The 26,874-nt window shown below is 41.0% G+C and overlaps 1 protein-coding gene across 4 annotated transcripts in view; it reads left to right on the forward strand.

Annotated features, from left to right (window-relative positions):
* The window catches only part of LOC120424548 (mucin-5AC), a 134,911-nt gene that overhangs the window by 63,339 nt on the left and 44,698 nt on the right, over positions 1 to 26,874 (forward strand). For all 4 annotated transcript variants that reach the window (XM_052706400.1, XM_052706401.1, XM_039588711.2 and 1 more), the window contains exons 3-7: positions 24,731 to 25,004; positions 25,069 to 25,378; positions 25,444 to 25,648; positions 25,722 to 26,173; positions 26,586 to 26,869. In XM_052706400.1, coding sequence (XP_052562360.1) covers positions 24,731 to 25,004; positions 25,069 to 25,378; positions 25,444 to 25,648; positions 25,722 to 26,173; positions 26,586 to 26,869 — 1,525 coding nt within the window. The remainder of the gene's footprint in view (positions 1 to 24,730; positions 25,005 to 25,068; positions 25,379 to 25,443; positions 25,649 to 25,721; positions 26,174 to 26,585; positions 26,870 to 26,874) is intronic.

The raw sequence follows: 26,874 nt of genomic DNA on the forward strand, positions 1-26,874 counted from the left end.
GTTTACCATTTTAATTGTTGTTAAATAATTGGCGCTTTTCACCGCCACCTGCAATTTCCTACCATTATAATTTTCCACTGGCTTTCGACCAGCGCTTCAGCAGGGCCTACTGAACTAAATATTCGCTTTTCATTATTTTTCCGCCATTCACGCCACCAGTTAGCAGTAGGCGCTGCACTGGCTGCCCTTCTCTCTTATTCCGCAATGGAATCCCAAACCTCGACAGAGAATCGTTTAATTTACCAGTTTTAGCTACAGCAGCACGAAGCGAAACAACTTTCCTTCTCCGTCGATTAGTAAGCAAAGTTAGAGACTCTGATCTGCCGGTAAGCCACCGAACCGGAAAGAATGTAGAGCTTTTCCCCGAGCCCACCGCGTGTAAAGAGACAACACTATCAGGAAAAGCGTGAAAAACGTGTTTTTCTGCTCAGTGTTTTTTCTTTTCATTTCTTGAAGTACCGCTCTCTCACTTTGCTAAATTATTATTAGCTTGCTTAGATTGCACTGCTGCATTAAGTTGCCTTCATGCTACACGGTGATGCCTGGCAAAGGAAACTGTAGAGATTTATCGTTCTTCATTTGTAATCATACTTTATTTGCACAACAATATTGGGACAAGTTTTTATGCTACATTAATGATTTGCTTCAGGATTTCCCAATGTAGCTGAAGATGTGAGGGGAAAAACAAAGATCAAAAGTTTGATTAATATATTTTAAGACCATCAATTAATTGAAAATCAACTTGTAAAAGCGAAACCTACCTGCGTTATCGATGCATTCCTCACTTTTTCTTATCATTGCCTATCTACAATCACTTAGCTTCAAACTTTGTGTCCCGATTTGCCCCACTTCCCGTTGACCTAGAGTGCTCATATTTTGGCCAGGTGCTAGTTTTATATGTACAAACAACCCCTGAAAATTTCAGGCAGATTGGTGAGGTCCAAACGACGTCCCATACAAAGGGGTATGCCCTGTTTGTGGACTCGCTCTTAAGTAAAGAAAAATTGATAAGTTACTTAGAAAAAGTACGCAACATACAGCCGTCTCTATAATCAACTTAGAAAACTTGCTGTGCTGATATACGTTGCTATGCAGTTGTTTGTTTACCTATTATATGGAAACGTCAAATTACCGTAGATTTTGAAATCTTCCAAACCATACGTCAAGTTTCTAATTTGATTAGATTTCTATTTCAGAAGATCATCATTCGTTAGAAATGTGCGTGATTTAAGTTAGTTCTGCAAGTGCAAGTTGCATAGAGAACGTTTGTTAGACATGTCATAAGAAATCTTGACTATAAGATTCTGAATCGGGTCGTTGATAGAACAGTTTAACAACATCCTGCCTTTGTGATTCAGAAGTGAGTGAGTGGCAATTTTTTTGAGAATCGTTCAAGAACATATCGTGGCAGACAAGAATGTTAAATAGACTTTTCATTCAATATGTCCCAGGTGTTCGCTTAAAAGATTTTTATCTTTATTTAATAATTTATTTGTGAGTAATGTCACTTTACGATACTTTAACTACTAGTTATTTATGGATGACCACTTGAAGTATATGAATATATGAATAATAAAAATATCAAACATAAAAATAATTAAATTTCTGTTTTATGCCTTTGAAGAACTTTTTTCAATCATGTTAGAGTGCTAATCAACATAGTTTGCAACTACACAGCTAAAAAAGTAGTAATCCAGCTGTGTGTAAAAGGCCTGGGTGTAAAATAAATATTGCATTATTTTACACAATTTTATGTGATTTTACACCCTGAAATATGTAGCCCATCAGTATGGGAAACCTACTTGACCGAAATGTCAAGATCATATATGCGTTTATCATTACAGCTTTACATCGGTCTGAAGGCCGAGCGGGCTAAGGCGCCAGTCCTTACCATTGGTGCTGGGTTTGAATCCCGTCGGTTGCAACTTTTTTTTGTGTTTGCGATAATTTTACATGCAGTGTGTAATATTAAGTGTTTATTTTGACGAAGGTGATGTGCATACTTTTGCATGCGATTTTACCATCGGATTTTTTGCTGTGTACGCTTCTGCTGCTGGTGGTTACCGATGCTGCTTTTTCAGTTTTTCTTTTTGATGAAGAATCCTTAGGGCAAGTATCGAACACAAGATCACTCCAAATGTCAAGTCCGGGCGCGCGTCTGCATCTTTCCAAAGTGGATGAGCATACCTAAACGTCGAATAAGAAGTCTGCGGTCATCTATGTCTTACCAAGTTGACTAACAGTTTGCCAAAACTTCTTTTGAACATAAGCTGTTTCTATTTTTAGATCTACCTGTGCTTGTTTGGTCAACATGTTCTAGCTCGTTTTTAAAACACGAACGCAAACTACACATAAACAACTTGCTTACGAGAAATCCCAACCGAAGCCAAAGGTCGAATCTACTATGTTTTCATATTTAACAAACTGAAATAAAACATCATGTCCGCAAATGTCATTTTGCTTTTCGTGTTCTACAAGCAGGTTTCATTTAAGTTAGAATAAACCTCAAAATGAACTATTCGTAATCCGTTGCTAGATTTGGCTTTTGTGTTACACAACCATATTGAACAATAGTTTTTGGATCAAAATGTGAACAATTGACCACATTTTATGACACTTGTTCAAAAATCAACGTATAAAAACGCTTGTGCAGCAATTGGTCAACAAAATAAAAGAAGGGCGATGTTTTACTTGCTACTTGGGATGAAATACAGTGAAAATAAACAACATTTTAATGCAAACGAATTATTTTACAAATTTTGGGCTGATTATCATGAGCCCTGACATAAAGTTTGCTCGTGAGGAGCTGTCTATTGTCAGCAGCTTTAAACAATTGCGTGAGATTAGATCTCCTAAACACCTTTTCATTATCGCTATAATTTTGGTGATGAATCTCTTCAATTAGTGTGCGACAATGGCGCATTCAAACTCTCTTAGGGTACACCTTTATTCGTAAAAGTATGCATTTAGCCAAATTTTTCTCCGATTTCACGTATAACCCCACCGAAAATTTAAATCTTTTGAAAGGGATTGTCGTGCTAATGGACCATTTAAAGTCCAACCAAGTTGGCGAAATTAATGCTACACCACCTTGATTAATAGATCCATTCAGACGGGTAGCGCAAATGATTTCAACACATGGCCCGGGCAGGCAGCAAGAGCCATGGGAACCTTCGTTGACGTCGGTCTTTGGTCGGTCGTCAGGCGACACACTGGCTGGATGTGGAGCAGAAACAAAGACAGTCGCCGAGTCGATCTAGATTTTTTTTTCGTTTGTTTCACTTTTATAACCATCAAGCTATTCCGGTTGAGCTCGGTTCATTTTCGTAAGCTAAACTGTTTGCAGTGCCTCGGGTCAGTCCTGCAGCGGCCCTGGTTATTATATGTGAGGAAAAATAAATAATTGTGATGAAATTTTGTTCTCACAGTAGCACTTTTTGCGTACAGGCCAAGTTTGTTCTTAAAACGTTTACTCGATGCCACTGAACGAACAGTTGCATCTCTTGCAGCAATGCTGTTGGACGCCAGTGGCGCGTAAAGAACAGGTCACGAGTTTGCACAATTTAATTCTAAATCCGCTGACATCTACGGACAGGTACGGTGATGTAGCAAGTAGAACTGTTGTGGACAGCTAGCTGAATGATCCCACAGTTTAAGTTTGTTAAATGTTGTAGTAAAAAGTGAGGAAAATATTTAAATGCCTAGTCTATATTTCTTGGTAGTTTGGGTAAAAATTATACTAGTTTTTGATTTTTTTGTAGCGATTGCCTCTACGCAATTTCAGGCAATTTAATTACACGCATTAAAAAAAATGGGTCGATGTTTTCGGTCGCAGAAATCACAGATTTGGTCAAATCGAGTTCTACGATCATCTAGACATCCTTAACATTAATTCAAAAACTAACTTAATCCACCTATGTGGTTGATGCCTTCCTCACTTTTTACCAACAATGGGTAATATGAGTGGTTTGGACACATATTTACGCTCCAGAAAAAAACGTATCCAGAAAAAAACGTACACACATCCAGAAAAAAACGTACACACATATAACTTAAGTAATCAAAACTCGAGACAAGGTTGCCAGATCTTCAATGTTTTGGACTCGTTGGAAAGGTTTTTCGATTACCTAACCAACGATGGGTCGGATGATGGATCCATACATAGTTTACATACATTTAAGTGAGATCCGGCTTCAAAAAAGTACATAAATATAACTTAAGTGGTCATAACTCGAGACAGGGTTGCCAGATCTTCGATGTTGTGGACTCGTTGGAAAGGTCTTTTGATTACCTAACCAACGATGGGTCGGATTATGGATCCGGACATCGTTTACATACATTTAAGTGAGATCCGGCTTCAAAAAAGTACATAAATATCACTTAAGTGGTCATAACTCGAGACAGGGTTGCCAGATCTTCGATGTTGTGGACTCGTTGGAAAGGTCTTTTGATTACCTAACCAACGATGGGTCGGATTATGGATCCGGACATCGTTTACAAACATTTAAGTGAGATCCGGCTTCAAAAAAGCACAACTCGAGACAGGGTTGCCAGATGTTCGATGTTGTGGACTCGTTGGAAAGGTCTTTTAATTACCTAACCAACGATGGGTCGGATTATGGATCCGGACATCGTTTACAAACATTTAAGTGAGATCCGGCTTCAAAAAAGCACATAAATATCACTTAAGTGGTCATAACTCGAGACAGGGTTGCCAGATCTTCGATGTTGTGGACTCGTTGGAAAGGTCTTTTGATTACCTAACCAACGATGGGTCGGATTATGGATCCGGACATCGTTTACATACATTTAAGTGAGATCCGGCTTCAAAAAAGTACATAAATATCACTTAAGTGGTCATAACTCGAGACAGGGTTGCCAGATCTTCGATGTTGTGGACTCGTTGGAAAGGTCTTTTGATTACCTAACCAACGATGGGTCGGATTATGGATCCGGACATCGTTTACAAACATTTAAGTGAGATCCGGCTTCAAAAAAGCACATAAATATCACTTAAGTGGTCATAACTCGAGACAGGGTTGCCAGATCTTCAATTATGTGGACTTGTTGGAAAGGTCTCTTGATTGCCTAACCAACGATGGGTCGGATGATGGATCCGGACATCGTTTACATACATTTAAGTGAGATCCGGCTTCAAAAAAGTACATAAATATCACTTAAGTGGTCATAACTCGAGACAGGGTTGCCAGATGTTCGATGTTGTGGACTCGTTGGAAAGGTCTCTCGATTACCTAACCAACGATGGGTCGGATGATGGATCCGGACATCGTTTACATGCATATAATTGAGATCCGGATATATGTGAAAACACATTTTTATACATAACTTTTGAACTAGTTATCGAAACTTCAAACAATTCAATAGCGATGTATGGGACCCTAAACCAAGTCGAATGCAACTGGTTTGATCAAAATCGGTTTAGCCAGTGCTGAGAAAACTTGGCAAGATTTTTGAACACATACATACATACACACACACACACATACACACACACAGACATTTGTTCAGTTTTCGATTCTGAGTCGATAGATATACATGAATATAGGTCTACGAGCTGTATTTCAAAAGTTCATTTTTCGAGCAGGATTATAGCCTTACCTCAGTGAGGAAGGCAAAAATGAAAAAATGAACAGTCCCTATTGGTTGAGTTATGTCCGAGAACCAGCGGGTTGAAGCGAGTTAAGGGGAACTATAGAAATTTTTTACAATTTCTGGTGTAAAATTCCAATCCAGACACAAAATCTGAACCCATTCTTAGATGGAATGTTACCATAACTTTTTGGCTGTGCACAACCATGAAATATAAGCACCCTCGACTTTTAATTGTTCGTCCTATCAATTGAAGAGGTATGCATCTCTAATTTGCCTAATTTCTCACAATAATGCTCACATTCGACTTGCGTTCACACCAGCAAAAGCCCTGAATGAACCATCACTCAACAAGCAAATCAACTGGCATTTCTTCAAACACCACCGCGACGACACGGATCATCCCCATCATCGTATAAATTCGACACTTAAAATAGCTAGATGTGCTCAAGCACCACCTGATCGTGAAATCGTGATCGTTGGCATGCGGACGGAAGCCCTCGCGGAGTTGCACACTCGAATGGATGCCATACCCGTCAAATTCGGCACTTAAGTATCAACGCTGGCCAAGCGTAACAGTTTCACGGTCAACAGCTATTCCATAAAGATGACACTCGCGCCGGCAACAGTTTATGAACTTGGACGAAAAGTTCTTCGAGCGATTCATCACGTTCGCCAAACAATGGCCAAGTGCGGACATTATTTAACAAATTGATTGGGAGGTCATTAATTTCTTCTGCTCTCCGCAGTAATGCCCATCACTGGAGATGAAATTCTTGGAGTGCTACCTCCCAAACAAGAAGGTGAGAAGTACTTTGCCGGGCTAGTAGGGGAGATGGGGGTAAGACGGCCACCCTAAGGGAGAAGTCTAATAAAATTTACACAACAGATTATTTTGATCTCAAATTAAGTACATATTGTTCTACTACTAGTCCATTATAGAAATGACATAAATTAGTTAGTCTAAAACCCAATTTTCAATACTTTTCAGGAATTTTAAAAAAATAATTGAAATCGTATATATAAGAAATACGCGGGGTAAGACGGCCACCCATGTGGGGTAAGACGGCCAGTGCTATAAATTAACTTAATAACTTTGCTAAATCCACCCAAATTCCTACAAGGTTGGTTGAACAGACTTCTCTGAACATCATAACTATTTTGGTTGAAAAAATCAGGTTTCAAATGTGAAGAAAAATGCTGTTTAAAAATTTTCATATTTTGGCTCAGTGAATTTCATATTATTGCGACCACATTTTATGAAAAACTGTGAATTTTTACTACAAAACAAACACAATTTGATGCAAAATAATTAGTTTGTATATTTTGATTAGAATAAGTAAATCAAAATTATGTAAACAATATTAAATTAGCGATTTTTATGAAAAGTTTGATAGGATTTCATACTATTCAATGAGTTTTGCTATATCACAGTAAAGAATGTTGTCGAAACGGTAGTTAACAGCATTTTGATTAAAAATGGATAGTTTTATTGAAAATGCTTTTCCTTATCTAGAAATATGTCTTAATAGTCAAAAACCGTCAAAAATATAACCTATATCAATTAAAATCTACAAATTACGGGTGGCCGTCTTACCCCCGGAGGAGGTGGCCGTCTTGCCCCCAAATAAATTATTTTTTTAAACAATTTTTGTAAATAGCTCATCGCATTTTCTAAACTTTTTCGAGGGACATAATCTAGGGAAAACTTCAATTTAACATGAAAAAATATTTGAAGACAGGAAAACATATTGTTATCTAACAAAAATGCCTAAGTTGTAATTCATGAAAATTACATCCCGTTTCAAGTTCAAAAATTATTTGTTTATTTTGAGCTATTTTTATACTATTTCAAACAATATTTTTGGCCAAGGTGCCCCATATGCATTATTTAGCATGAGGAACAGTATTGTTAAACATTTTAGTAATATTCATTAGTATACTTAGTAAAACAGTGGGGTGGCCGTCTTACCCCGCCTGGCCGTCTTACCCCCAGCTCCCCTACCGGATCGGCGGGCGTAATTCTCCCCTGAACAATGAGTCAGGTTTATGGTCGTGGTCAGGGTGTTGAAACGTTGTAGTGGTGATGCTACGGCGTTGATTTACTGTACAAGTTCTTCACCACTGCAAGTCATGTACGCTGCCATCGAGATTTTCATTGGTCGAGTGTGTGGGATAGATAATTGCGAAACGCAGTCACTTAGGAGGCGGCCCCCCGGGGGGCGGAGATGACTCCGATTAGGATCATAAAATTCACACGTTGGCATATGCGCCACACTTGAAGAGGTTCGTCGCTGACAACGGCAGCAGTCGTTCAAGTCACTACCAGAGAGGACGCCGCCAAGAAGTGGGAAATTGTGACAAGGTCGTCACACCGAATGAATAGAAGCCCATAGAGTCTAATGGACCCCGAACCTCAGACCACTTCTCTTCTATTGATCTCCTTGCATGCTGCCTAATGACATCAAGCGATTTGGATCTTGATGCTTGATGGTATGACCGGCGTTTGGAGTTCAAACTCAGCAGGGCTTTGCGCAGAGATCAAATGCACGGTCAGATGTTGGTCGTTGTGTCTGTCTGTCATGTGAACCAGATCTGAGAATTATTGCATGTCGCGCGTCGAAATCGATTAAAGTTGCCTGATTTGTGGTAGAACACACAGTGTGTGATTATCAGATCACAGCGATTGAAGGTTTCGGAAAACAAGTTCGGTCTGTGCGTTGATTTGCGTGATTAGTTGGTAATTTAAAGGTCACGGCATGGATAGGGTTTCGTCATACGTTGTTTGATTGTGTGAAGCAATCGGACCGAGTATTGGACGAAAAGAATCTACACCCAAACGGTGTTTGCATAATTTTGCTACAACCCAAGTAGCAAGCCAAATGCTCCTAAGTTTTATCAGTTTTTATAAAACATTTGAAAAAAGCGTCTTGCTTTTATAACAGCTTTTATCAAGTCTTTTTGGGCTTAGCAAAATACTGTTCTAGAAATAACTTGAAAAAATCTCGAAAAGTTCTTGAAGAACATGCAGCAAAGTTTTATTAATCACTTTTTTATTTACTTACAGTTATCTAGAAGAAGATATTCCCAGAACAAATTGACTTCAATAAATCAGTATTAAAATCAAGTTGTTTAGGGGAAGCTTTATTCGAAATCTTTTTGTCTTGACCATTCAAATGTCAAACTCAGTATATTTTTAGCAGCAAAGAAGATCGGACGTTTCCAAAGTGCCGGGCATGGTCTTTTATTTAATTTATTAAGCAAAAATTGTGTCAAATATAGATTCATGTGGTGATCAAAGAAGTTAGTGTTGTGCTTCTTTCTAAGCTTCCGGCATTGAAAATTGAAAGACGTTTCCGCTTCATTATCTAATCTAATCTAATCTAATCAGACCCTAGCGCAGCCAATCTTTCGAAGGGATCCTGGAGAGTGCCTTAGGTTAGATGACGCCTAGCACTCTTCTTGTCATTTATTAACATTTGCAATGCGCCATTGCATTAGAATGCATTGAAACATCACAAGCGTTAAAGCGGCCAGGCCTACTGCGTTAAGCCGTATCGCAGAGATGATTCGTAATTGGGTTGAGTTTGAGCACAGAGTGTTCGAACAACAACACAATTCTGAATCGACAGGGGAGGAAGAAGCGTGGGGACACACCACCATACGCTCCGTGATTTGGTTGTATTCGTTGGGAGCACCATGCTAAGAAGGTTTGGTAGTCCGGGACCCTCTGGGATGGGACATTGTATTTCCACGAATGCCCTGGACACTATTTGCCGTGGTTATAGCGCCACAACTCGCTCTAAAAAAAAGATGTTTCCGCTTCATTATGTGAAAAAAGTGACAAGTATTCTTATCTGTTGTTATAAATAAATAAAGAACAGTGAACTGAACGCAATCCTAGTTTTATTCAAATATGATGAAAACTCGCTATTCGTATTTCACGAAAATTACGAAAATGTGCCAACACATGATTTTTTGGATCTACCTCCAGTGGGCTAAAACTTGCATGCGTTACGGTCGCAGTAAAACTATATCAAAGCTCATTTCAGTCTAGAACCCCTTGCTTAACCTTAAACAAGAGCTTTTCAAGAAACGTTGTTTACTTCAATTTTAAGCAAAGTGAGAGTTATTCTGATGAAATAATGTATTCGGTGTCTATTTTTTCGAAGCATCGCAAAAAATTGATTGGTGAAATTTTAATGGCAGTATATTCTCGATATGATTGGATCGATAATCAAACACTTACGCTTCAAAGAATAGTTGGATTTAATAAAATAAATTTTGCACCCATATTTTCTTGATAAAATATAATTTATCCTGATCAAGAATAAACAAGTTTAAATTATGTTTTATGCTACCAAGAGATCTTCAATAAAGCTATAAGTTTGATTAGCTTTAGAATAAGTTCTATTAGATCTCTTGAGAGTATCTGGAGAGTCCGTTAAAAATCAACAGCAATACTGTTTGGCTCTAGAACTCTTCTGAAATACGCTCTTGACAACCTCCTAAAATGGTCCATTTTACACTTAATGCTGAGCAGTTCTCTACGGAATCGGTCTTTTTTCTTTAATTTTAATTTTTGTATTTTTTAATCCGACTGAAACTTTTTTGGTGCCTTCGGTATGCCCAAAGAAGCCGTTTTGCATCATTAGATTGTCCATATAATTTTCCATACAAATTTGGCAGCTGTCCATACAAAAATGATATGTGAAAATTCAAAAATCTGTATCTTTTGAAGGAATTTTTTGATCGATTTGGTGTCTTCGGCAAAGTTGTAGGTATGGATATGGACTACACTGAAAAAAAATGATACACGGTAAAAAAAATTTTGGTGATTTTTTATTTAACTTTTTGTCACTAAAACTTGATTTGCAAAAAAAACACTATTTTTAATTTTTTTTATTTTTTGATATGTTTTAGAGGCCATCAAATGACAACTTTTCAGAAATTTCCAGAATGGGCAAAAAATCTTTGACCGAGTTATGATTTTTTGAATCAATACATTTTTTTTAAAAAAATCGAAATATTGGTCGCAAAAATTTTTCAATTTCATTTTTTGATGTAAAATTGAATTTGCAATCAAAAAGTACTTTAGTGAAATTTTGATAAAAGGCACCGTTTTCAAGTTATAGCCATTTTTATGTAACTTTTTTCAAAATAGTCGCAGTTATTGATTTTTTAAAAATAGTGCCCATGTTTGCCCACTTTTGAAAAAAATATTTTTGAAAAGCTGAGAAAATTCTCTATATTTTGCTTTTTCGGACTTTGTTGATACGACCCTTAGTTGCTGAGATATTGCCATGCAAAGGTTTAAAAACAAGAAAATTGATGTTTTCTAAGTCTCATCCAAACAACCCACAATTTTCTAATGTTGATATCTCAGCAACTTATGGTCCGATTTACAATGTTAAAATATGAAACATTCGTGAAATTTTCCGATCTTTTCGAAAAAAATATTTTCAAAAATTTTAAATCAAGACTAACATATCAAAAGGGCGTAATATTGAATGTTTGGTCTTTTTGAAATGTTAGTCTTGATTTAAAATTTTTGAAAATATTTTTTTCGAAAAGATCGGAAAATTTCACGAATGTTTCATATTTTAACATTGAAAATCGGACCATTAGTTGCTGAGATATCGACATTAGAAAATGGTGGGTTGTTTGGATGAGACTTAGAAAACATCAATTTTCTTGTTTTTAAACCTTTGCATGGCAATATCTCAGCAACTAAGGGTCGTATCAACAAAGTCCGAAAAAGCAAAATATAGAGAATTTTCTCAGCTTTTCAAAAATATTTTTTTCAAAAGTGGGCAAACATGGGCACTATTTTTAAAAAATCAATAACTGCGACTATTTTGAAAAAAGTTACATAAAAATGGCTATAACTTGAAAACGGTGCCTTTTATCAAAATTTCACTAAAGTACTTTTTGATTGCAAATTCAATTTTACATCAAAAAATGAAATTAAAACATTTTTGCGACCAATATTTCGGTTTTTTGAAAAAAATTGTATTGATTCAAAAAATCGTAACTCGGTCAAAGATTTTTTGCCCATTCTGGAAATTTCTGAAAAGTTGGCATTTGATGTCCTCTAAAACATATCAAAAAATAAAAAAAATTAAAAATAGTGTTTTTTTGCAAATCAAGTTTTAGTGACAAAAAGTTAAATAAAAAATCACCAAAATTTTTTTTACCGTGTATCATTTTTTTTCAGTGTAGTCCATATCCATACCTACAACTTTGCCGAAGACACCAAATCGATCAAAAAATTCCTTCAAAAGATACAGATTTTTGAATTTTCACATATCATTTTTGTATGGACAGCTGCCAAATTTGTATGGAAAATTATATGGACAATCTAATGATGCAAAACGGCTTCTTTGGGCATACCGAAGGCACCAAAAAAGTTTCAGTCAGATTAAAAAATACAGAAAAAATCGAATGACCGAAATCTCAGAGAATTGCTCTGCTGCTTAAACTCTTCTTTATTGCTGCTTTCAGGATAAAGCGGTTTTTTGCTCGAATCTTTCCAGAAAAAAGCTAAAAGCTCTAAAACATCACTGTTTACACGAAACTTGATTTAAGATTCGGATTTTGCGGCCAAAATTACTATAAGAAAGCATATCCTGAGCTTTGCGACACATGCTTGCAACATCGTGTAATTAGTAGGCATTGCTTCTAAATTCTGAGAAAATTTGAAAATTGGCACTTTTTTTCTCATTAAAACTCAAATATCTCGGCTCTGGAGTGTCGAAATTGCATTTTCTCAGAGGAAAAAATGTTCGTCATGAAATTTCCTACAAGCTGCATTTATTGGTTTTACTAGGAAAAATAGGCTACCCTAAATTAAATGAGCATTTCTGAAAAAAGTTTCAAAAAAATCGATTTTTTCGACATTAATCCGCCTGGGAGAATCCAAAAACTTAAGTGTTGGTCCAATATTGATAGTGCATCGTAATCTATGGACAAAAACCTATCGTTTGAAGATAATACACATCTGATTGAAACAGTTTTTGTATTGATTCCAAGCGATTTTAGAAAAAAATTCAAAAAGGGACTTTTTCCAGTAAATCGACTAGGGGGTGCGAGAAAGTATTTTATTATTTTTTCTTGTCTAAGCAAACATTGTTCCTAACATCATAATCTATCGTTAAAGAAATGAGCACCTGAAATTCCTCGACATGACCTCAAAATGGGACAGGCTAATGCACACTTGTGACACGTCATACATGTTGTTGGAAAATGTGAAATTGTTTTCTTATTTTTCACAATTTTGTGTTGATACTTATTTATTAAGCGTTTTTTTTTGTTTTTCAAAATATACTGATTAAGTCGATTAAATCATTGATTTGAGCTTATTTTAGTTTGTATGAGAATTCTGTGCACACTTGTGACACGTAGTACAATTTTACTTTCAAAACACACTTGTGACACGTACTTTTCAGATTTTTTGTTTACATAATATACTGTATCTTTTAACTGGTGTAACCAAATTAGTTGAAACTTGGAGCGTTTGTTAAGCGAAAATATTATTCATTGTTTATTCGTCAAGCTTATGTGGACTACTTACAATTTTCTTACATACTAGATATTATTTCTATTGTACAGATTTTACGAACCGAGCTTCAAAAAGTTTTACTCAATCATTCATAGTTATGAAATTATTTACCATCAAACTTTGAAAATCGATTTTCTCTAAAAGTACTAAATGGTCTATGTCACAACAGACGATCTAGGGAGAATCGGGACCACATTCGGAATAGGGATAGCAGGTTTTAGAGCACTTGCAAGCTTGAAACTCGGCAATCGATCAAGGCATCGATTCCAGGGAAATTTTTGATTTGTAAACGAATGGTCGAGGAAAAATCAACGAGAATTTTTTGATCAGAGGAACTGTTGAACGAATGAGAACAATAAAACGAGTGGAATAAGGTGGAATTAGAGCTCCAATGGAGTGGCGGTCATTCAGCCTTAAATTTGTACCGATGCTACACATTTTTTTTTTAATTTTTATTAAGATTCAATAATGAAAATACGATGTGTTTTCTTAACTCAATTGCCTCAAATATTGATAAAATAAGTCCTGCAAGCCACTAATAAGAGAGGAGTGTTTTTTTTAAATCTGCTCCTTTTATTGTCCCGTCTCGCAAAGAAATGGCTGGCAGATACTCAAATTTCAACCAATTCGTTCACTTCAAGGAGCTAAAGATTTTACTACTGCATCCCCAAATATCATACAAAGTTGATGACGATTATCTACCGCAATAAAACCGTTGATCTGCACTGAAATGACAACGTCGTGCTGTGCGATTCAATGCTAAACAGTCACGCTGTGTTTACCATCAGTGAAGCAGTGCGTCGCCGACTCAATTCGTGCCATCCAGATGGAGCATTGCCCAACCACCCCGTTTGGCTCAAATTCTGACTACAAAGCCGTCGTCGTCATATTGCTTGACATTCCCGGTTGACGCTGTGATATTTTTGGCCAGGTTACCACATAAATCCGCCGCACACTTACACACACATTACCATTATCTTTAGGTCTGTCGGTCAGTCGGTCAGCCAAAGTACGGGACGGACGGATGGATCGACCACGGGGCCATTAACCGCCGGGGCCTTATTGGGACGTCGCGCCGCGGCACGTGAAGTAATGGTCAACACCACCGACTGACCACTTTTGGCCCCAAGCAATGATAAGGCAACTTTTTTTTCTCTCTTTCTTCAATTGCGGCAGGCCCGGAGGCTATTAAAGGCTATGCCCAGTTCAAATACCTACTGAATTTGGTGGTTTTATGGAGAGCCCCCCTCCCCTCCCTTGAATCATGCTGCCATGCTGAGGTGTTGTTGTTGTTGTCATGATGATGTAGTAATAGGTCGATTGCCGCGTGTTTGAGTACGATTGTACAGTTAGTGGAGAGGGAGATGGTGCTAATGTGCGTAGTAAAAGTGTGAACACGCGATTTGCTAATGCTCGATTAGTTAATCGGTGTGTTTATTAGGGTGGGTACGTTTTTCAAAAAGTTCTCGGATCAAGTTTTAGTATGGTTCCCCTTGTAGGGCAAACCCATAGGGACTTTCATGCCAAATATCAGCTCATTTGGTTGTAAACTGGCTGCGCGCATCAGGGTTAAAGTTTACATGGGAATTACTATGGGAAATTGGAACTTTTTGTTCAAACGCTCCTACAGGTCTGGGAAAATCACGCGCCAACTTCTGGTATGGTCAGGCCTAAGGGGAATGGTCTGGAGAACACTTTTCCTGAAGAGAGCATATGGATTCGTTGTCCCTAGACCTGGCGCATCGACAAAACATCCGATGTCTCCGGAATCAACGGTTTTCCCTGAAAAAGCATCAAATTTTCCTTAGCATGCTATGGAAGCTTGATGCACACCGCGACGCCATATGTCAGACAGCTACCACGTGGGTGGAACGGCTGGAATATTCTTTTAACTAGAAAATGATCATTTCGAGCAATCCTGATATTATTTAGTCGCATTCAAAATCTTTGCATAGCAAATTTGTATTTTTATTTTGCAAATATTTCAACCACGTGGTAGCTGCCTGACGTATGGCGTCGCGGTGTTCATCAAGCTTTCATAGCATGCTAAGGAAAATTTGATGCTTTTTGATGGAAAACCGTTGATTCCGGAGACATCGGATTGTTTGCAGATGCGCCAGGTCTAGGGACAACGAATCCATATGCTCTCTTCGGGAAAAGTGTTCTCCAGACCATTCCGCTTAGGCCTGACCATACCAGAAGTTGGCGCGTTATTTTCCCAGACCTGTAGTAGCGTTTGAACAAAAAGTTCCAATTTCCCATAGTAATTCCCATGTAAACTTTAACTCTGGTGCGTGCAGCCAGTTTACAACCAAATGAGCTGATATTTGGCATGAAAGTCCCTATGGGTATGCCCTACAAAGGGAACCATACTAAAACTTGATCCGAGAACTTTTTGAAAAACGTACTCACCCTAGTGTTTATTTATGAATCGATTTAAATTTTACAAATGGGCATGTCGGGTGACCCTCCCTATATTTGTTGTTTACTGTTGTTTGATTCATTTTTGGATTGGAGAGAGTTGTCGAGTGAGTTACGAGAAACGATTGGATTTTTGGAATTAGACAAACAGTTATTTTGTGATTTGAAACGTTTGTACATATAATGATTTTCTATGCAAATTTACGTGCAAAAAATGCCTCATAATCTCTTGAATTTCTGTGACAAACGCGAATCATCTCATGAAATAGCAAAAAACTTTAGGCAACCTAGTGTTGTTTTTTTATTGATAATCGCACTATTACTTCCTGAGATATTGGCTTTTTCATTAATACTTAATTGCTTGCATCGAACAAAACTAATTTCTATGCTAGGATTTTTGAAGATTTTTTTTTGGTTCAAATGAACCACTGAATGGAAGTCGAAAATTGGTGATTTTTTTCAGTTCGGCTCATAAATCCTTTTAAAACAAGAAATAATCAAAAAAATTAAAAAGCGGATTTTTGTCAATCAAAGTCAACTTATCGAGCATGAGCATGAGCATGAGCATGAGAGATCACCCATGGTTGCCCCTCCGTTGCTGAACAGAACCGTAATATCCTTTCAGCACTACTGATTATAGGCTTCGACAATCTAGTGGTGTTTCCCTTATCAACAGCATGTATGAATGCGCTGAAAAGATAAAACACCATGATTGCTAAAGCTAGATCAGTTGCGAATAGGTAACAGTCATTGGCCACCAACGGCGCCCGCCATGTCAGTTTGTAGACCTCGATTTTAAGGGACGGGAATGTTAGTTAGCGCAGGTTGCTACTAGGGCAGCTGATTTACTCTGTGCTTACACCCCACGAGCGCCAGGAACCTGAAAACTTGTTAGTAGGATAGGGTGTCTGGTCAGGATTCATCATAGAAGATGATGATGCGACCCAAAATCATAGTGTTTGTTGAAAGGTATTATATTTTATTCTCAAGGCAAACAATCGGATGCTGCGGATGAGACATTTCCCGTTTAACTGTTGTTAAATTTTAAATGAAATGGTTTCATCTTAGACAGCCGGCTGTGGAAAGATAAAGCCAAATAATGTTTATTTAAATAATGAGGTGTTAAACGCAATGCTGCAATGATAGCGTAGTCTGATTTTTAATTATATAACCATTTAATTCATAAATTTGTTACGGAAACGACGCTACGAACTCAACCATCAAATGCCTTTCGATCTTCTTTTTTGTTAACTAGATGAGGTATTGATTATCGTTACCTCTCGAGCTACGATGCTATGGAGAGGGCTTAACACATAAACAACCGACGTCGAGCCCTCCGAGCTACGGAGCTATGGGAAGGTCTTTTCAACACAAAAAAAAAGACTCGCACACCACACAACGTTCTTGATGAATCAAAATATTATTTTACGCGGTAAAACTAACGAACTCAACCGTCAAATTGCCTTCAAACTAGCGATGATGAAGAAAGGGCACTTTGCACACAAACACAACCATCCGCTTGCACTGACGGAACATTACGCACAAACAGCCACACAAAAGAGACGAAAATTATCGCGAAAAAACAGGACTGCGCGTCCCTAGAAGCACTGCACTTATGACGGCATTATTCAATTATACTGACCAATCACCCCATGCACACAAACAGCCACACAAAAGAGACGAAAATTATCGCGAAAAAACAGGACTGCGCGTCCCCAGAAGCACTGAACTTATGACGGCATTATTCAATTATGGGTCATTCCATCTGAAGCGGAACACTATTTGAAAATGACCATCTTCGATTCTGCTCAAAATTGGCAGAGCTGTTCAGACTATCAAAACATGCAAGAATCCCGAATTTCATCCAAATCGGACCACCCCCTCCATTTGTGTACCCTCCCAAAAAATCGACTTTTTGGCGATTTTTAAGCGAAACCCCTATCTTCAAACGACGGTAACTCAGGAACCACAAATCTTAGAAGGTCGGTCTTAGACTCAATTTTGAAGGAAATTGGACGTAGAATCCATTTCCGTGATCAAAATTTAGATTAAACTATTTTTTCTACCTGTATTGCGCAATTGAAAACTTTAAATGGCCGTAGCTCAAAACAGCCCTATTTATTTTTTTTAATTTGACCTCACCATCGTATTCCCCAGCCAATTTTACATAAAAGTCACTTATCGACAGAAAGGAATATGTTTCGTTCCAGAGATATCGATTTTTAATGTTTTGAGTATTTGAGATTACCTACATTAGCTTCATTCGCCGCATCTGTGAGAAGCACACAGTCGTGCTGATTAATAATTTCTACCTGGTGTTCTGAGAGATGAATTATTTTTATATTTTTTTGCGATTTTGAAATAACTAATACAATCTATTTTTTGTTTAAGGGATATTGATTGGATTATTTTTAATGCACTGTTTTTTTTTCTGATCTCAGTGTCATTGAACCATATTAAGTAAAATTTGAACTTTTGATGTTTGATTGATTTGCAAATGCTACAGAGTTTTTACAATACAATTTTCGAAAATGTATCATTCTTCTATTATTTCTATCTTTTTCCTGCTACTTAACTTTAACAAATTATTTCTTTTATTTCTTCTTTTATTTGAAGCGAGAACAAATGTAGTGCTGACTGTAGCAGATGAAATAAAGTTAATGGGCTCTAGGGTTTTTGCCATGTGCAGTAGCGAAATAGTGTCATTCAGCAAAACCCCCAAAATCTGCCTTACGATTATTTGAATCATATTAAATTCTTGTTTTCCAAGAATTCCAAATGATTGACAAACAAAAAATAATTGTTCGGATGGTGTCGAAATCAACACTACTGAATTTGATCTTTATCAGATAATAAATCATATCAAAATTTGTGATTTTCTTACATTTTATAGTTTTATACGTTTCAGAAACCCTCCTCCTTAATCGTCTTCACGAGAATTTTTCATAATTTTTAACCAGATAATGTATCGTAGACATTTTCTCAAGTGTTACTACAAGATCAATTGCAATTTCCTACTAGCTTCGCCAGAATTCCATTCTGTCCTGTATTGCGTGTCGTTCTTGCTCTGTCCTGTGGGCTAGCAAACAAATTCATCGTATACTATTTTTTTTTTATTTAAGATTATGTTTTTTTCACTTTTACCAGTTTCCTAAAGTTGTGTAAAATAATTTTTAGATAAATTTGTTAAAGATTTTTTATTATGAAATCTTACTTCAATAAATTATCAGGTAGTAATTATTGAACAGCGCGCCTGTGTGCTTCTAGCAGATGCGGCGAGTGTAGCTGAGGTAGGTCTCAAATATTCAAAACTTTAAAAATTGATATCTCTGGAACAAAACATATTCCTTTTTGTCGATTAGTGATTCTTATGTAAAATTGGCCGGGGAATACGATGGTGAGGTCAAATTTAAAAAATAAATAGGGCTGTTTTGAGATACGGCCATTTAAAGTTTTCAATTGCGCAATACAGGTAGACACAATATTTTAATCAAAATTTTGATCACGGAAATGGATTCTACGTCCAATTTCCTTCAAATTTGAGTCTAAGACCGACCCTCTAAGATTTATGGTTCCTGAGTTATCGTCGTTTGAAGATAGGGGTTTCACTTAAAAATCGCTAAAAAGTCGATTTTTTGGGAGGGTACAAAAATGGAGGGGGTGGTCCGATTTGGATGAAATTCGGGATTCTTGCATGTTTTGATAGTCTCAAAAGCTCTGCCAAATTTGAGCAGAATTGGAGATGGTTAGTTGTGTGCGTGCGTACTAACGCGGTGTTGTACTTCGGCCGGTCCGTCGAATTTACTCGCGAATCCGTGGTTATCCGGTTTACCGCGACGTGAAGTTCCCGTCAGCAGGTGTTGGAACCTGTAGTGAAGCGGTGCAAAACAAAATCCGCGTCCAGCGATCGCGAAATCGCCAATATTTCGCACGAAAAAATTGGTCGATCTTGCGGTTCAGATCTGGCCTAACAAGTGAACAATAAAGTGCTCCCCGGCAACAAGAAGCTCGTCGTCGTCGTCGTCGTCTTCGTTCCTTCGCATCGCGGTAGTGTTGTGTGATCGTAACGTCGTCGTCACGAACGGTCTGCGTGTGGTGTTGCTTGGAAGTGTGGAAGAGTTTTGGAAAGCGCACAGTGGGTCGGAGTGAAATAGTAGTGCGGCAAAAAAAAAATCGGCAAAAAGTTTTTTTATTGTAAAAATTAAAAAGAAAATTAAAGGGAAAGTGAACGCAAGTGACCGTTGCGTACGTGCACCAAAGCCCCCCCCCCCCCCCCTCCGCATCCTGTTTTTGGGCGGCTGTACCCCAGGTTAGGGGCGGCCCAAAACAACGTGGGGTTTCGACTCCCTTTCCCCGTGAGCGGCTGTTCCCAGGTTAGGGGCGGCTCTGAAGAGGTGAGCGACCCCCCCCCACCCTTCGAGCGTCTGTTCCCCAGGTTAGGGGCGGCTCGAAGAAACTGGTGTCTGGCTCCATAGTCGAGGTAAGCGTCTGTTCTCCATGTTAGGGGCGGCTTACAGCGGATAGAGTTAAGACCCCCCCCCCCCCCTCGAGCGGCTGTTCCCCAGGTTAGGGGCGGCTCGAAACAGCGTCTGTTCCCCAGGTTAGGGGCGGCTGATTAACAGTCCCAGTGCCAGGGTGGGACTCTAAACAGTCCTGGTACGACGGTCCTCCGGCGAGACAGGGGGTTGGTGATGGCTACACGCACCCGCCGTAAAAACCAAGTGCAGAGAGCTCCAGATGCGAGCCGATCCAATCGCCGACCCGATTTTCGGGGATCCAGGGATTGGAAACTCGGGACGTGGAACTGCAGGTCTCTCAACTTCGATGGGAGCGACCGCATTCTTTCCAACGAATTGCGGGTCCGCGGTCTCGAAGTCGTGGCGCTGCAGGAGGTGTGCTGGACGGGGAAGGACCACCGGGAGTACGGTGACTACACTATGTATTGGAGCGGCGGCAATACACACGAGCTGGGGACAGCTTTTATAGTGTTGGGCGAAATGTCGAAGCGCGTGATTGGTTGGTGGCCAGTCAACGACAGAATGTGCCGGTTGAGAATCAAGGGCCGATTCTTCAACCTGAGCATCATCAACGTGCACAGCCCGCACATGGGAAGCGACGCCGATGACAAGGACGCTTTCTACGAGCTTCTTGACCGCGAGTACAGGAAGTGTCCAAAACACGACGTCAAGATTGTCATCGGCGACTTAAACGCTCAAGTTGGCCAGGAGGAGGAGTTTAGACCGGTTATTGGGAGGTTCAGCGCTCACCAGCAGACGAACGAGAACGGCCTACGACTCATCGATTTCGCTACCTCCCGAAACATGGCCATACGTAGTACCTTCTTCCAGCACACCTCCCTATACAAGTACACCTGGAGATCACCAAACGACACGGAGACGCAAATCGACCATGTTCTCATCGATGGTCGGCACTCTTCGGACATAATCGACGTCAAAACCTACCGTGGCGCGGACATCGACTCGGACCACTACCTGGTGGTGGCAAAGCTGCGCCAACGCCTGTCCGAGGTCAACAAGATCCGGTACCGTCGCCCGCAGCGGTATAACCTGGAGCGACTCAAGGACCATGAGGTTGCTACCCAGTACGCGCGGGAACTCGAAGCTGCGTTGCCTGACGAGGGTGAGCTCGCCGAAGCCCCTCTGGAGGCCTGCTGGAGCCATATGGAAGCAGCCATCAACGCAGCGGCATCGAGCGCCATCGGGTACGTGGACCGAGTTCGACGGAACGGCTGGTTCGACGAGGAATGTCAGGCGATTTGGGACGAGAAGAAAGCAGCGCGGGACAAGTGACTGCTGCACAACACCCGTGGGAACAAGGAGTCGTACAAACAGTTGCGAAGACAGCAAACCCATCTCTTCCGGGATAAGAAGCGCCGCTTGGAAGAGTTGGAGTGCCAGGACATGGAACAGCTGTATCGCTCCAACGAAACGCGCAAGTTCTACAAGAAACTCAGTCAATCCCGGACTGGCTTCATGCCGCGAGCCGAAATGTGCCGGGATAAGGACGGAGGCATCTTGACGGACGAGCGTGAGGTGATCGAAAGGTGGAAGCAGCACTTCGACGAACACCTGAACGACCCAGAGGCGGAGTACCAGGGCGACGGGGGAAACGACGTCAGCGGTATGGTGGACGGCGAGGACGAGCCAGCACCCACGATGAGGGAGGTTAAGGATGCTATCAAGAAGCTGAAGAACAACAAAGCAGCGGGTAAGGATGGTATCGGTGCTGAACTCATCAAGATGGGCCCGGACAAGCTGGCAGCCTGTCTACACCGGCTGATAGTCAAGGTCTGGGACACAGAACAGCTACCGGAGGAGTGGAAAGAGGGAGTAATATGCCCGATCTACAAGAAGGGGGACAAGTTGGAATGTGAGAACTATCGAGCTATCACTATTCTCAACGCGGCCTACAAAGTGCTGTCTCAGATCATTTTCTGTCGTCTGTCGGAGCGAGCAAAGGATTTCGTTGGGACGTACCAAGCCGGTTTTGTGGAGGGGAAATCGACGACGGACCAAATCTTTTTGCTACGCCAAATCCTCCAAAAATGTCGCGAGTACCAGATCCCGACGCACCACCTTTTCATCGATTTCAAAGCCGCGTACGACTCGGTCGATCGCGAAGAGCTATGGAAGATCATGTACGAGAACGGCTTTCCCGGGAAGCTGATCAGAATGGTGAAATCGACGATGGACGGGGCGCGGTGCAGCGTGAAAATTTCGGGAGCGATGTCCGACCCGATCGAATCGCGCAAGGGACTGCGACAAGGCGACGGTATCTCCGGCCTCTGTTTCAACATTGGGCTTGAAGGTGTTATGAGGCGGGCGGGCTTCAACATGCGGGGCACGATCATCAACCGATCCAGCCAGTTCATCTGCTATGCCGACGACATGGACATTGTCGGCAGAACGTTCGAGGAGGTGGCCAGGCGGTACACCGAATTGAAGCGGGAAGCGGATAAGGTTGGATTGAAGGTGAATGTTGCGAAGACGAAGTATCTGCTGGCAGGAGGAACCGAGTCCCTTAGGACTCGCATAGGACCGAGCGTGACGATCGACGGCGACGAGTTCGAGGTTGTGGAGGAGTTTGTGTACCTCGGATCGTTGGTTACGTCGGACAACAACTGCAGCAGAGAAATTCGGAGGCGCATCATCACCGGTAGTCGTGCCTACTACGGACTCCACAAGACCTTACGGTCTGGTCACCTTTCCCGGCGTACAAAGTGTACCATGTACGAAACGCTGATAAGACCCGTCGTCCTCTACGGGCACGAGACGTGGACGATGCTCGAGGAGGACCTGCAAGCGCTTGAAGTTTTCGAGCGTCGAGTGCTTAGGACGATCTTTGGCGGAGTGCGTGAGAACACTGTATGGAGGAGAAGGATGAACCACGAGCTGGCGCAACTCTACGGCAAGCCAAGTATTCGGAAGGTCGCCAAGGCTGGCCGAATCCGGTGGGCCGGACACGTCGCAAGAATGCCGGACGCGCTGGATGCGCGCCAACCGAACCAGACTATCAATCCGGTGAAGTTGGTGTTTAATTCGGAGCCGGCTGGAACGCGGCGGAGGGGGGCGCAACGTGCACGGTGGTTGAACCAAGTGGAGGAAGATCTGGAAAGTGTGGGAGTTCCGCAGCGGAATTGGAGAGTAGCAGCCCAGGACCGAGTCCAGTGGCAGCGCATCTGGAGACAGCTCATGACCCGGAGGTTGTACAAGCAGTAAAAGTAAGTAAAGTAAGTAAGTAATTTTCAAATTTGCATTTTTTCTTGCACACTTCAGGTGGAATGACCCTTATACTGACCAATCACCCCATGCACACAAACAGCCACACAAAAGAGACGAAAATTATTGCGAAAAAAACAGGACTGCGCGTCCCTAGAAGCACTGCACTTAAGACGGCATTATTCAATTATACTGACCAATCACCCCATGCACACAAACAGCCACACAAAAGAGACGAAAATTATTGCGAAAAAACAGGACTGCGCGTCCCTAGAAGCACTGAACTTATGACGGCATTATTCAATTATACTGACCAATCACCCCATGCACACAAACAGCCACACAAAAGAGACGAAAATTATTGCGAAAAAACAGGACTGTGCGTCCCCAGAAGCACTGAACTTATGATGGCGTTATTCAATTATACTAACCAATCACCCCATGCACACAAACAGCCACACAAAAGAGACGAAAATTATTGCGAAAAAAACAGGACTGCGCGTCCCCAGAAGCACTGAACTTATGACGGCATTATTCAATTATACTGACCAATCACCCCATGCACACAAACAGCCACACAAAAGAGACGAAAATTATTGCGAAAAAACAGGACTGCGCGTCCCTAGAAGCACTGCACTTATGACGGCATTATTCAATTATCTTTTGTCAATCAAAGTCAACTTATCGACAGTTTAAACAATGAAATAGCGACATTTGGAACCCTAAATCGAGTCAAATGCTTCTTGTTTGACCAAAATCGGACTGTCGTGTTGTTCAGTTTTTGAGGTGGGTCTACGATCTTTTTCTGAAAAGGTTCATTTTTATGGGCCAAGATTGCAGCCTCACCACAGTGATGAAGGCAAAACAAATTGGCTGATTTTAAGAAGAGTTTATTCTATTTTGACACATTGGGTTTTCGCTGTGAATAATCAAAATAATTTACATTTACGAGCAATTATTGAGTTCCATACATAAGTTTTACAGCGGTATAATTGAACATGTATGTAACTCTTTCGACCTGTTTCTGCTCATTAAATCGTTTCGCATCATACATAGCTAAAAATTAGCCTTCAATAAACCGCGAACCAGCTCGTTAAATGCAATGCACAGTCAGGTATTGATTTGGTGTTTTTTTTGTCTTGCCCACACCGCCAATATAATAAAAATAATAACGCCTAATGGCAAACGAAAATTACATCACCTCGGTATGCGGCTGCGTCTGGAGGGAATTATTCGTACCAACACGTGTTTTAATAATTCAAAAGTTGCAAAAAACAAGCCTTTCTGTGTCTTAGGAACATATTCGAGCTAAGGGTGTGAAATTCTTTGTCGAAGTTTTGTTTAAGTAAAGTTCAAAGACCTTCAATAACAAAGCTAATAATTTTTTTTTAATTTTTAGCTTCAACGAGGAGCGGCAACATGGTGCTTTCTTCTGCTAACTATACTGACACTTTGTGCCATCGGAAGCCATAATGGTGGCGCGTCGGCAGCAGAGAACAACCAGCGAGTCGTATGCTACTACACAAACTGGTCCGTGTACCGGCCGGGTACGGCCAAGTTCAACCCGCAGAATATCAACCCGTACCTGTGCACGCATTTGATCTATTCCTTCGGTGGCTTTACCAAGGAGAACACCCTCAAGCCATATGACAAGTATCAGGACATTGAGCAAGGTGAGTGTTTGCGGGTTTCGGGCTTCAATTGGAATCGCTTGATAAAATCTATATTTTTCTACAGGCGGTTTCGCCAAGTTCACCGGCCTGAAGACTTACAACAAGAACCTGAAGACGATGCTGGCCATCGGCGGATGGAACGAGGGTTCGTCGAGATTTTCTCCACTGGTAGCGGACGCTGAAAGGAGGTCACAGTTCGTGAAAAACTCGATCAAATTCCTGCGACAGAATCACTTTGATGGGCTAGATCTCGACTGGGAGTACCCGGCGTTCCGGGATGGATCAAAGCCAAAGGATCGCGAAAATTACGCCCAACTGGTGCAGGAACTGCGCGAGGAGTTCGATCGGGAGTCGTCGAAAACGGGACGACCAAGGTCTGTACACAGTATACCTAATTTGGAAATTGATAAATTTTATGTATGATTCTTTTTTCTAACAGGCTTTTGCTGACCATGGCCGTACCGGCTGGTATCGAGTACATTGATAAGGGCTACGACGTTGCCAAGCTGAACAAGTACCTGGATTGGTTCAATCTGCTGACGTACGATTACCACAGTGCTTACGAACCGGCAGTCAACCATCACTCGCCGCTGTACCCTCTGGAGGAACCTTCCGAGTACAATTTTGACTCTGAACTGAACATTGTAACTAGACGAGACATCTTCGCCATGAATCGGCTTGCTACTAATGCTCTTTTTTAAACTTCAATCTTCATAGGATCACAGCATCAAGTTCTACCTGAATGCCGGAGCAGATCGGGAAAAGCTTGTTCTGGGAATCCCCACCTATGGTCGCTCGTACACCCTCTACAATCCGGACGCCACGGAGATCGGTTCCCCCGCGGACGGGCCCGGAGAGCAAGGTGATGCCACCCGCGAGAAGGGTTACCTGGCGTACTACGAAATTTGCACAGCCGTTAAAGACGACCCCGAGTGGACCGTTGTACAGCCAAATCCGAACGCCATGGGACCGTACGCGTACAAGGGCAACCAGTGGGTGGGATACGACGACGAGGAAATCGCCCGTAAGAAGGCTAAATACGTGGCGGAGAACGGTCTGGGAGGTATCATGTTCTGGTCGATCGACAACGATGATTTCCGTGGAACGTGCCATGGGCGACCGTACCCGATCATTGAGGCGGCCAAGGAAACACTGCTTGCTAGCACTGAGTGAGTATATATATTCGATAATTTGTTATTTTCCGTTCAAAACGAAATTATGTTATCATTATGATTGTTCATGATTGGACCCTTAAAGTACCAATCGACTTCAACTCATTGCACCGATTCCGGAAGGAACCGGCTCTAAAAAAATTTTTGTCAAAAATATCTCAATCAAGCTTTGAAAAAAATTACAGCACTAAGGAACCCCCAGAAAAAAAATTGAGCCTGATCGGAGAACTTTTTTTCGGTTTAGGTTTTTTTCAAATGGAATTTCTGTATAGCGAAAGTTCAAACATTTAAATTGCAATCTTAAAGACCCTAAAATCTATAACAGCAACAGAAGAGTAAATTTATGTGAAAAAAATGCTCTAAATATTTTGCTCAATTTACTAAACATTCCATCTTTCCCCCAACTCAGCGTTGGCGCCAATGACATTGCGGCTCCTAGCCGTCCCCGGAAGCCATCGCGATCGCGCAGCCGACCGGCCACCAGCAGCAGCACCAACAGCCGAAACCGGCTTACGACCGATAACAACAACGAGATCAAGTCGTCCTTCAAGAGCGCCGCAGCCCGCAAAAATGCCCGCCCGACGCCACGTGCCACCACTACAACTAGTACAAGTACAACGACGTCCAGTTCGCTATACATTGGAGGACGTACCACGACACCACAGCCACCGACAACGCCGGATCCGGGAGCAGGTTCG

Source organism: Culex pipiens, chromosome 1, assembly GCF_016801865.2.
Source record: "Culex pipiens pallens isolate TS chromosome 1, TS_CPP_V2, whole genome shotgun sequence".
NCBI classification, from domain to species: Eukaryota; Metazoa; Arthropoda; class Insecta; order Diptera; family Culicidae; genus Culex; species Culex pipiens.